At 42.9% G+C, this 12,877-nt stretch overlaps 1 protein-coding gene across 3 annotated transcripts in view; it reads right to left on the bottom strand.

Annotated features, from left to right (window-relative positions):
- CSMD1 (CUB and Sushi multiple domains 1) overlaps positions 1–12,877 on the bottom strand; it is a 1,994,958-nt gene that overhangs the window by 462,782 nt on the left and 1,519,299 nt on the right. For all 3 annotated transcript variants that reach the window (XM_050950505.1, XM_050950506.1, XM_050950507.1), the window contains exon 22: positions 993–1,162. In XM_050950505.1, the coding sequence (XP_050806462.1) occupies positions 993–1,162 (170 nt within the window). The remainder of the gene's footprint in view (positions 1–992; positions 1,163–12,877) is intronic.

The following is a 12,877-nucleotide window of genomic DNA, read 5'->3' as shown; positions in this document are numbered from 1 at the left end:
GTTGTGCTATCAGCAGATCTGATGGCAATGGAAATCCCAGCTCCTTTATCAAAACATTCCGAGGCTTGTCTCATAATAAATTAGGTATATATGTTAAAGAGGCTTGGGGCAAAATACATCCTTGTTTCACACCCTGACCAGTGCTGCCTAATACTGTTCACTCCGTGGTCTGCTGGTGGTAGTAGAGACTTGTGATGACTTCAATGAGGTGCTCTGAAATCCCCATACCAGCCACTATCCCCAAAATTAGTCATATTGGATGGTATCAAACACTTCTGTGTAGTAAATAAAGTACATGATCAATGGGTGATTATACTCCTCACATTTTTCAATGATGAGATGGATATTCATTATTTGGTCACGTCTTAATTAGTATTATTGCACAGGTTAACAAAATGGAAAAGCAAAACCTTAAGAATAAAAGGAGAATCCAGGATCAGATACTGCTCTCACGAAGTACTCACAACTCTGTAGATATAAACATGTTCACTGTGGATAGAAATCAATTTCTTAAATTATTCAGGATCACAATTTAGGTTTTCTTTTCATTGTCATCATTATAATAGCATGATATTTCTACTTGCTGTATTGCAATCTTAATGCAGTTCCCTATTTCATTTGCATTTAATAAAAAGAAAGATGAAGCCTGTCAGCTATGGATTATATTATATGTAGCAAAACATATTTTAAACACACACAGAGCGAGAGAGAGAGAGAGAGAGATCTATCTATCCATACATCTATCTATCTATAGCTATATATGTGTGTGTATATATTTATATATATTTACACACACATGCATATAAATCACAGCTGACCAGTATCATCTTTCTTTATATTAAATACAGATGAAATAGAGAATTAAATCTGTATTGTATGTATATATAAAATTTCATTCTCTATTTCATTTACACACACACACACACACACACACATTGCTTATGTAAAGTGAGGAGAGAGGGTAGTAGACAATGAAACAGATTTTCTTTTACCTTAACAATGTCTCCTTCATGCAGTTGAAAGGTCCTGGCTCTAAGATGGATCCCTTTACCAGCCTCTGTTTCAATTTTATAGATGCATTCATGGTTGTTGTCATAGTTAGAAGGAAAATTTGGAGACAACAATGTTCCTTCATTTCCAGAGACACTTGCTCCACATTCAGCTAAAGGAAATAAGCACATTAAAAATAAATTAAAAAGGTGGATTATCCATTTCAAGAATATAAAATAATGATTATATTGAAACCTAACACTGTCTCTTTTATAATACTTAAGTAATAGAGACTATCTGAGAGAAATGTTACTTCTGTACTTTACCTTCGATTGACAAATTACCAAAACAATGACCACAGAAACAACAACCACATGCTTTGCTTTTAGACTAAGGGAAATTCAGGTTACCTTGGTCTATTCCCCTTAGCCTTCAATGTCCCTATTAGTTCTCTCAGCAGATCGACCCAACCAAACAAGGTGGGAGGACTGATCACATACAAATTGAATGTTTTGTTGAAGCTCATCTGACAGCTGTTGTGGTCTTAGGCAGAAATAAGGGGAGCACTGATCACATTGACTCCCTCTTTTACCTGATAAAAAATACTAGACAAAACGGAGAGTCAAGTCCTAAGGTAGAAAACAAAAATCTGACAGTATGATAGCTATTGGAACAGTTTCTTCCATCAGCAATAAAGAAGCTGCTGACATCTGCCAAGGATAAAGTCAACAGCTACCCTCCTTCATAACTGAATAGTGGATGAAGCCTTCTCCCAGCAGTATGGAGAGTGGACAGAAAAGACGTTCCCTTCCCTCTCAGCAGTAAAGAGAGTCATTTTATTGCCTGTCTGAAAAGGAAGGTGTGCAGCATGAGATGAAGGTTTAGGCTGTGGACTTAGCTTGTTTTCTGATTGAAGAGTAACAAAAATATATCAAGAATGCAATATAGATATGCTAAGTCACAAATGATAACTTCAAAACTCAGAAGGAGAAAAGAATGAAATACTGTTTAAAAACAGAATCTAAATATTAGCAGCTTTGGGGAAAAAATATAGAACTATATTCACCTGTTCTGAACTACAGTCACAAACTGGTACGTAGATACTACATGAACTTTAAAATATAGAATTTATAGAATAAAAAAACTTAAATATGAGGCCAAAAAATTAAATACACTGTATTGTTCTGAGTGAAAAATGCTGAGCCAGACCCAAACCCACATCAAATGAAATAATAGCTAAGAAATTTGTAAACCTCCAACCACAGATATTTAAAATACTATGTGTGAGCAGATTAACGGAAATGATATCCTCTTTCGTGTAGATTTAAAATAGATTCTTAGGTCATGTTCAAAGGTTGTTTCTAAACTAATGCACCCATTCACACTTCCAACTGGGAATGTGCATTTGTAAGTTGGTCTAAGCATAACTGAGGTACAAGTTTAGAGGTCCCTTTCGAAAATGTAACACAATGTTATCTGGAATGTTAATGCATTTTGTCTGGGAACATCCTCATGGAGAAATGCATATATTACATCTATATATAAATAATCAATTGCCAAAAGACTGACTCCAAAACCAAGTATGCCCTTGACAGGTAATATCAACTTTGGAAGTTTCTGACTCCTAAAGAATTTTGCAGTTTTTGTTTTTAAAATTCCTCTGCTACAATTGATTTCATTACATATTTCCAGCAATTACAAAAAGAAGAAAGAGAAGACTATCTCATATATAAGTCTTGATTCTGCTCTCTATTTGAGATTTGTTTAGATAGTATGGAGAAGGGAAGCAACAGGGAGCTGGATTGTGTCTCCTTGATTCGGGGCCATCCCACCTTGGCATAATTAGAGGTCAGACCTGACTTATGGAGGATCAAATGTAGTGGAGTTCTACTTCATTATGCTTCCTCTGCTCCTCATCCTACCCAGATGTTGCATTGCCTTTCCCCTTAAATTCTGGGTAATGGGGACAGAAATTAGAGTAGGCAGCAGAGCCACCTGCACCAGCAGACTGCGGGGGGGGGGGAGGGGATTCTGCCATAGATATCTCCAGCCAAACTTAAGGCCACTTTGCCATGCATATATGGCAAAAAGAAGTTTTAGTAGATTGGAGAATCTGCCACTGAGTCAATAGTCATAGGTAGAAAAGATATCTTAGATAAATTCTACAAACCACGTCAGGGCAAATTATCTTCCCCTCACAAAAGCTCTATCACATAAACAAGAGATATTATACATGGTCATAGATATGCTAATTAAACCTACTGAATCTATGAAAGGAACTAATTAAGTATATCAAATCAATTCTACACAGTGCCATTATTACAGTCAGTAGATGCAAAGCCCAAAGTGTTGACACAAATACACCTCTACCTGATATAACGCAACCCGATATAAGGCGGATTCGCATACAATGAGGTAAAGCTCTAACGTGCTGTTCTGAGCAGCATGTTAACGGATGCCGGGCCAGGCTGGAGGGTTCTAACAGGGAGTTTTGCAAGGGAGTTCTCCAGGTGAAGGAGGAGCACATACAGCATCTGTGGGCAGAGCAGAGGGGACAGGGAGCTGCAGACGGGAATTTGAGAGAGTTTGACAGAGGGAGGCTTACAATGGTGAGGAGGACCCGCAACACCTGTGCCAGCACTGCTTCTGTCTCCTCCACCTGCGCCTGTAGCCAGACAGAGCACCAAAGCATGGATGCTTTCACCCAGATTCTGGTGTGGGCTTGCAAAGACTGTAATTTGCAATTTCCACTTACTGATATCCAGGCTGGGGGTGGCATCCAATGTGAAAGGTGCCTACTGGTGGAATCTCTCAGGCAGCAGGTAGGAGAGCTACAGGAGGAGGTGGCTAGGCTGAGGAACATCCATATCCATGAGCAATTCCTGGACAGTATCCATGTGGAGACAGCTGACGTAGCTGTCCCAGTTCACAGGACTACCGACACACCAGTGGAGGAGGAGATGCCTCAGGGTGTATCTGACACACCAGTGGAGGAGGCGGCTCAGGGTGGACACAGCCAGCTGGTTACTTCTAGCAGTAGGCAGTGCTCCACCGCTGCTGCGAACCCTCCTGCTGTGGTAAAAGATAACCGTTATGCTCTTGATACAGGAGAGAAGGAATCACCCCCAACAGTTAAGGAGGTGAAGCCTCGTACCCCTAAGGCTGGGAGGTCTGCTGCCACCACTGTTAAGAAACGTAGGTTAGTGGTGGTTGGAGACTCTCTGCTGAGGGGGACGGAGACACCCATCTGTCGCCCTGACCGTTCATCCCGGGAGGTATGCTGCCTGCCAGGGGCCCGTATCCGAGATGTTACAGAGGCATTGTCGAGGATTATCCGGCCTTCTGACTACTACCCCATGCTACTCATCCATGTGGGCACAAATGATACTGCGAGGTGTGAAACTGAGCAGATCAAGAGTGACTACAGGGCTCTGGGAGTACGGGCTAAGGAGTTTGGAGCACAGGTGGTATTCTCTTCGATTCTTCCTGTCGAAGGTAGGGGTCCGGGCAGAGACAGATGCATCGTGGAGGTGAATGCCTGGCTGCGAAGATGGTGTCGCCAGGAGCGCTTTGGCTTCCTCGACCACGGGATGCTATTCGAGGAAGGACTGCTAGGAACAGATGGCGTTCACCTTTCGAAGAGGGGAAAGGCCTTATTTGCGCACAGACTGGCTAACCTAGTAAGGAGGGCTTTAAACTAGGTTCGACGGGGACAGGTGAGCAAAGCCCACAGGTAAGTGGGGAACAAGACCTGGGAGATGGGTTGGAAACAGGAGGAAGCACGGGCTATAATGGCAGAGAGGAAGGAGGGTCAGGTCAAAGCTGGGAGGCAAGATCAAACCAGTATCTTAGATGCCTATATACAAATGCAAGAAGTATGGGTAATAAGCAGGAAGAAATGGAAGTGCTAATAAATAAATACAACTATGACATTATTGGCATTACTGAAACTTGGTGGGATAATACACACGACTGGAATGTTGGTGTGGATGGGTATAGTTTGCTCAGGAAGGATAGACAGGGGAAAAAGGGAGGAGGTGTTGCCTTATATATTAAAAATGTACACACTTGGACTGAGGTGGAGATGGACATAGGAGATGGAAGTGTGGAGAGTCTCTGGGTTAGGCTAAAAGGGGTAAAAAACACGGGTGATGTCGTGCTGGGAGTCTACTACAGGCCACCTAATCAGGTGGAAGAGGTGGATGATGCTTTTTTCAAACAACTAACAAAATCATCCAAAGCCCAGGATTTGGTGGTGATGGGGGACTTCAACTATCCAGATATATGTTGGGGAAATAACACCGCGGGGCATAGACTATCTAATAAGTTCCTGGACTGCATTGCAGACAACTTTTTATTTCAGAAAGTTGAAAAAGCTACTGGGGGGAAGCTGTTCTAGACTTGATTTTAACAAATAGGGAGGAACTTGTTGAGAATTTGAAAGTGGAAGGAAGCTTGGGTGAAAGTGATCATGAAATCATAAAATTTGCAATTCTAAGGAAGGGTAGAAGGGAGTACACAGCAGAATAGAGACAATGGATTTCAGGAAGGAGGACTTTGGTAAGCTCAGAGAGCTGATAATTCCCATGGGACCTTACCTAAGACTGAGGGGAAAAACAACTGAGGAAAGTTGGCAGTTTTTCAAAGGGACACTATTAAGGGCCCAAAAGCAAGTTATTCCGATGGTTAGGAAAGATAGAAAATGTGGCAAAAGACCACCTTGGCTTAACCACGAGACCTTGCGTGACCTACAAAATAAAAAGGCAACATATAAAAAATGGAAACTAGGTCAGATTACAAAGGATGAATATAGGCAAACAACACAGGAATGCAGAGGCAAGATTAGAAAAGCAAAGGCACAAAATGAGCTCAAACTAGCTATGGGAATAAAGGGAAACAAGAAGACTTTTTATCAATACATTAGAAGCAAGAGGAAGACCAAGGACAGGGTAGGCCCACTGCTCAATGAGGAGGGGGAAACAGTAACGGGAGACTTGGAAATGGCAGAGATGCTTAATGACTTCTTTGTTTCAGTCTTCACTGAGAAGTCTGAAGGAATGTCTAGTATAGTGAATGCTTACGGGAAGAGGGTAGGTTTAGAAGAGAAAATAAAAAAAGAGCAAGTAAAAAATCACTTAGAAAAAAGTTAGATGCCTGCAAGTCACCAGGGCCTGATGAAATGCATCCTAGAATACTCAAGGAGTTAACAGAAGAGGTATCTGAGCCTCTAGCTATTATCTTTGGGAAATCATGGGAGACGGGGGAGATTCCAGAAGACTGGAAGGGGGCAAATATAGTGCCCATCTATAAAAAGGGAAATAAAAACAACCCAGGAAACTACAGACCAGTTAGTTTAACTTCTGTGCCAGGGAAGATAATGGAGCAGGTAATTAAAGAAATCATCTGTAAACACTTGGAAGGTGGTAAGGTGATAGGGAATAGCCAGCATGGATTTGTAAAGAACAAATCGTGTCAAACTAATCTGATAGCGTTCTTTGATAGGATAACGAGCCTTGTGGATAAGGGAGAAGCGGTAGATGTGATATACCTAGACTTTAGTAAGGCATTTGATACAGTCTCGCATGATATTCTTATAGATAAACTAGGAAAGTACAATTTAGATGGGGCTACTATAAGGTGGGTGCATAACTGGCTGGATAACCCTACTCAGAGAGTAGTTGTTAATGGCTCCCAATCCTGCTGGAAAGGTATAACAAGTGGGGTTCCGCAGGGGTCTGTTTTGGGACTGGTTCTGTTCAATATCTTCATCAACGATTTAGATGTTGGCATAGAAAGTACGCTTATTAAATTTGCGGACGATACCAAACTGGGAGGGATTGCAACTGCTTTGGAGGACAGGCTCAAAATTCAAAATGATCTGGACAAATTGGAGAAATGGTCTGAGGTAAACAGGATGAAGTTCAATAAAGATAAATGCAAAGTGCTCCACCTAGGAAGGAACAATCAGTTTCACACATACAGAATGGGAAGAGACTGTCTAGAGAGGAGTATGGCAGAAAGAGATCTAGGGGTCATAGTAGACCACAAGCTTAATATGAGTCAACAGTGTGATACTGTTGCAAAAAAAGCAAACGTGATTCTGGGATGCATTAACAGGTGTGTTGTAAACAAGACACGAGAAGTCATTCTTCCGCTTTACTCTGCGCTGGTTAGGCCTCAACTGGAGTATTGTGTCCAGTTCTGGGCACCGCATTTCAAGAAAGATGTGGAGAAATTGGAGAGGGTCCAGAGAAGAGCAACAAGAATGATTAAAGGTCTTGAGAACATGACCTATGAAGGAAGGCTGAAGGAATTGGCTTTGTTTAGTTTGGAAAAGAGAAGACTGAGAGGGGACATGATAGCAGTTTTCAGGTATCTAAAAGGGTGTCATCAGGAGGAGGGAGAAAACTTGTTCACCTTAGCCTCCAATGATAGAACAAGAAGCAATGGGCTTAAACTGCAGCAAGGGAGATTTAGGTTGGACATTAGGAAAAAGTTCTTAACTGTCAGGGTAGTTAAACACTGGAATAGATTGCCTAGGGAAGTTGTGGAATCTCCATCTCTGGAGATATTTCAGAGTAGGTTAGATAAATGTCTATTAGGGATGGTCTAGACAGTATTTGGTCCTGCCATGAGGGCAGGGGACTGGACTCGATGACCTCTCGAGGTCCCTTCCAGTCCTAGAGTCTATGAGTCTATGAGAGGGTCTCGGAGGGGGTCAGTGGTTCACCCTCCCAAGGCAGGAGCTGTGGGAGCTCACTTCTGGGGACCCCACAGTCCCAGAGTGGCCCAGGAGATTAGTTGGGAGACGGGAGCAGCCATTCCGCTTCCCTCACTCCGGCCCCAGCCGTGTCGCTTGGGGGAGGGGGGCTGGGGGGCAAGATCCCCCCCGCACTCACCAGCAGTGGCGGAAGCAGAGCAGCCTAGCCCGAGCCCGCTCCACTTCGCCAGCTCCCAGCCACAGATCTCCGCTTCCCGCTGCAAGTGAGTCCGGGAGGTATCCTTTCCCCAACCTCCCTGCACTCACTTGCAGTGGGAAGTGGAGTGCCGCGGCTGGGAGCTGGCAGAGTGGAGCAGGCCAGGGCCGGGCTGCTCCGCTTCCCGCCATTGGTGAGTGCAAAGGGCATCCTTTACCCAACCTCCCTGCACTCAGTGGCAGCGGCAGGAAGCAGAGCAGCCCAGGCCCAGCCAGCTCCAGTCCGCCAGCTCCCAGCCGTGGCGCTCCACTTCCCGCCGCAGGTGAGTGCAGGGAGGTTGGGGAAAGGATACCTCCCGGACTCACCTGCAGCGGGAAGCGGAGAGCTGAGGCTGGGAGCTGCCGGAGTGGAGCGGGCTCGGCCTAGGCTGCTCTGCTTCCGCCACTGCTGGTGAGTGCGGGGGGGGATCTTTCCCCCCAGCCCCCCTCCCCCAAGCGACACGGCTGGGGCCGGAGTGAGGGAAGCGGAGCGGCTGCTCCCTTCTCCCAACTAATCTCCTGGGCCACTCTGGGACCTTTCCCCAGCCGCCCCCCAGCAACACGGCTGGGGCAAGGAAAGCAGAGTGGGCTGGGGCCACGTCACTCCACTTCCTGCCGCAGGTGAGTGTGTGTGTGGGGGGGCTCCTTTCCCCAACCTTCCTGCACTCACCGACAGTGGGAAGTGGAGTGCCACGGCTGAGAGCTGGCAGAATGGAGTGGACTCGGGCTGGGCTGCTCTGCTTCCCGCCACTGCCTGTGAATGCCTGGCCTGTCGGGGGCGCGGGTGGATAGGGGTCGGAGCAGTTAGGGGACAGGGTGGTTGGGTAGGGGATGGGGCCTGGGGGTGATTAGAGATGGGGGTCTCTGGAGGGGGTGGTCAGGGAACAAGGAAAGGGGAGGCAAAGCAAGTTTGATATAGGCTATGGCTACACATGAAACTGCAAAGCGCTGCCGCGGCAGCGCTTTGAAGTGCGAGTGTGGTCGCCTGCGGCTCCCAGCGCTGCGGCACTGTTTACACTGACGCTTTACAGCGCTGTATCTTGCAGCGCTCAGGGCGGTGTTTTTTCACACCCCTGAGCGAGAAAGTTGCAGCGCTGTAAAGCGCCAGTGTAGCCAAGGCCAGTGTGGTCTCACCTATAAAGCGGTGAGATTTTGTGTCTCCTGAGGACCACATTATATCGTGGTAGAGGAGCATAACTTCATATATTTGTGAATTTATCATTTAATTTAACATTATGAATTTCATTTAAATTAGTATTTATCCAGTGAAGAATCACTGCAGATGACTTCTTTTGGTAAATTAACAAATATTCTGGCAGTATACTGAGGAAGTCTTATCTCATGTAGAAAGTTCAAGTACCCTATACAAACTTTTCCACAAAGAGGGGTCTGCTCAGATAAAGATTGATATGAAAATACTCCTTGAGGAATACATATATCTTTGTTTCCTTAGGCTTAATTCATGTTGCCTCTCTATCTTCTGCAAAGAACTAAAACTCATTGGCTGTAAAGTACTTATTAAAAAATAATATACTTATTAAAAAATAATCAAATGATTATCCAACCAAAAAAACAGGTATAGTCCTGCAGTATTAATATCTATGAAGTAATATAAAATTAAGACTGAACTAACCTCAAAAAACAACAACTGTAAATCTATTAAATATGATTCCCAATTAGGAAGTATCAGAGGAGCAGCTGTGTTAGTCTGGATCTGTAAAAGCAGTAAGGAGTCCTTTGGCACCTTATAGACTAACAGACGTATTGAAGCATGAGCTTTCGTGGGTGAGTACCCACCTTGTTGGATGCATGCATTCACTCACAAAAGCTCATGCTTCAATACATCTGTTAGTCTACAAGGTGCCACAGGACTCTTTACTGCTTTTACAAATTAGGAAGATGACTTGTATAAAGAATTATTATTTTAATGGGAAGAAACCATGATCATTATTATTTCTTAGTGGCCACTGTGTACAAGAGGCTTTATTGAACATATGTCTAGACACATTTCCTATCCCAAAGAGTATACAATCTAAAGGTAGACATGATGACAACCAAGAGCTGGAAATAATAGATGGGGGAGAATGAGGATTGCTGATGAGGATTCAAAAAATAAGTTTACCAAATTGTTATGACCCCTTTGTTTCCCAAAATATGTTCCACAATATTTACAACCATAACCTCTTCCCTGACCCCTCTAATTTACTAAAATCACAGTCTAGGCAAAGTTCCCCTTAACCAGATCCCATTACATCATCATCATGTAAAATTGCAGAGGCATGGTCTTCTTGCCAATTGAGTACCACCTGAATTACTCTTTAGCAAGGTACTTAAGGTGGTCTGGTTGTATATTCCGTTTATGTCCACCATTGACAGTCTTATTGTGCCAGCAAAGTTTTTGGCATCCAGGTCATTGTCAACTATGTAGAGGTATTGCTTGGTACACAAACTTTGGAATTCATTGGTCTTCCATTCTATGTCTATCACAGTTCAGGGCAACTGTACCTGTATTATCCCTCAGTGATCCAGCAGGGGGAACCCACTCTCATGCTTCCAGCTGCCCAGCTCTTGCCTCTCTTGGGTGAAAAGACATGTATTTATCCCTTCCAGCCAAGGTATTTCAAGGCTGAAGAGTTCCCAGCCTATCCTATGATATTCCCAGCAAAATACAGCCTAAGGAGGTTTTTGCCTTCTCTTCAAAGATGGCACAGTGTAATTTTCACAGTTAAGCTACCACATAGCTATTTTTAAGCAAGCACATTTTATTCTTAAGATACAAAAAATAGAGAGGACTTATTAAAACCAATAAAAGAATACACACACATGCTAATAAGCTTACTAGAGAACACCCAAACTCCAACATGGATTCTGGTTGATGATTAGTAGTTTTTCCTGTGGTCACAAGTTCATCACAACTTCAGCTAAAAACAAACAACCTCATGAGTAAGAGAGCCATTCATTTATCCAGTTTGGCTCTTTGAATAGGTCATCAGCAAGACAATGGGTCCAGGGTGAAGCTTCAGAGAAGCTGATAAACAGAGGAATTATATTAGCATATCCACTCCTCCTAAAGATTTCCTGGGAAATTCATTTAATTTCAAAAGTTCACAATTTCAAAAAGCTCGTTAAAGTTCCTAACATTTTGCAGAGATTGCATTCGTTCTTTCTTCCTCCTAAAGAAGTTCTATACTATCATACAATGGTACACAAACATTTTAAAAAATGGACTTCCAAAATACTTAAAATTAATTCAGCAAGATTTAAATTCATAAGGTTTGTCCAGGATATTGTCATAACTGCAACAATGTCCATATCAATGAAGCTGCTGAAACAAAACCCATGCTGACTGAGACAGTTGCTGGATTAGGCTTTGAATATCCTCTTTTCTGATCACGGCTTGACTCTTGAGATGGAGCATCTGAGGAAGACAACAAGAACTGAAAATGTCAGTCCGATGTTCTTCAGCCTTCCTCAGCACCCACGTTTCACTTCCATACAATAGAGTTGCCATAACCATGAGTTTTTAAATCCTCTGCTGCCTAAAAAAGTTTGATGTCATGATGTCCCCACAGAGGTTGCTGAAGGGCTCAAAACATGACAGCAGCTGCTGCTTATACAAGTGTCTGCATCTGTATATCATCTTCCAGTACTGTCTATGATTCTGCCCAAATATTTCACAACTGCCATCTGCTCGATGCCCTATCTAGATAGGTTAATACTAAAATGGTTGTAATCTGGAGCTGGAGTCTGCTTGATAGTAATGGCCAATGGCTTAGTTTCATCCAGATTAATAACCAGACCAATTTGTGCTGCTTCTTTCCTGACAAAATCAGCCATGAGCTGCAGTGATTCAACAAACTTATCCAACAAGACGAAGTCACTGACATATACAAGAATTCAAATGAGAATGGTCTTCAGCTCAATGACACCAACAGGTGCCTCTTCAAGTTTATCCAGTGACCAATCCAGGCTAATACTGAACAACGATGATGACATAACCAGCCTTGCCAAACTTTCGTGGACACAGGAAACCATTTGTGTATACATCAGAGCTATGTGAAACTCCCTGAATGGCAACAGTCACTCGTCTTCCATATACTGGAAGTTCAAGGTTCTTGAAGCCACCACCTATTAACTTCATCGTTACTTACATCTATGCAAATACCACCTATAGCCCTCTTCTCTTTATGTTCCACCCATGCTTCACTCCACAATATTCCCTTTGTCTTTATGATTTTAGGACTTCATCCGGCAAACACTACCGGATATAGTAATTACTATTGGGAGTAATCCCTATAGTCTTAATGACAAGGAGTTTTTTAGGTAAATTAGGAAAAAAGAATCCTGACAATGGTTCACCAAAGGTCATGGTGGATTCTTAATCATTGAAAATTTTGAAATCAAGATCAGATTTTTTTCCTAAAAGATATGTTCTAGGAATTATTTTGGGGAAGTTCTATGACCTGTGTTATACTGAAAGTCAGACTAGATGATTATTAAGGTCCCATCAGGCCTTGGAATCTATGATTCTATAAACAGTTTGGGCCACTGACTCAGCTAGTGCAAATCACTGTAGCTATAGTCAAGTTACTGGAGCTACACTAATTTACACCTGCTGAGGATCTAGTCCCATATTCTATATTTGCAGAATCAGACCCTTCTATTTTATGCCCTTCAGGGCATGGATGTATTGTGTGTTTCTTGCTGATCTGCCACTCTATAGTACTGTGTATATGTACAGAGCCACATGAAGTTCATATGAAATAATCATAAGGTAGATTTCTTAAAATTTACAACTGTTGCAACATTTATCTTTGAAGTCTCTTAGTCTGTCTTTTCATTTTCCTTTAATTTAGAAGTGTTTTGTTTTGCTTAAAGCTACTGCCATCCACAGCAACACCTTCTGTGCAAAGTAGCTAATGGAACTACTAA

The sequence above is a fragment of the Gopherus flavomarginatus genome, chromosome 4, assembly GCF_025201925.1.
Source record: "Gopherus flavomarginatus isolate rGopFla2 chromosome 4, rGopFla2.mat.asm, whole genome shotgun sequence".
Lineage (NCBI taxonomy): Eukaryota > Metazoa > Chordata > Testudines > Testudinidae > Gopherus > Gopherus flavomarginatus.
This window is presented reverse-complemented; position numbering and strand designations above follow the sequence as displayed.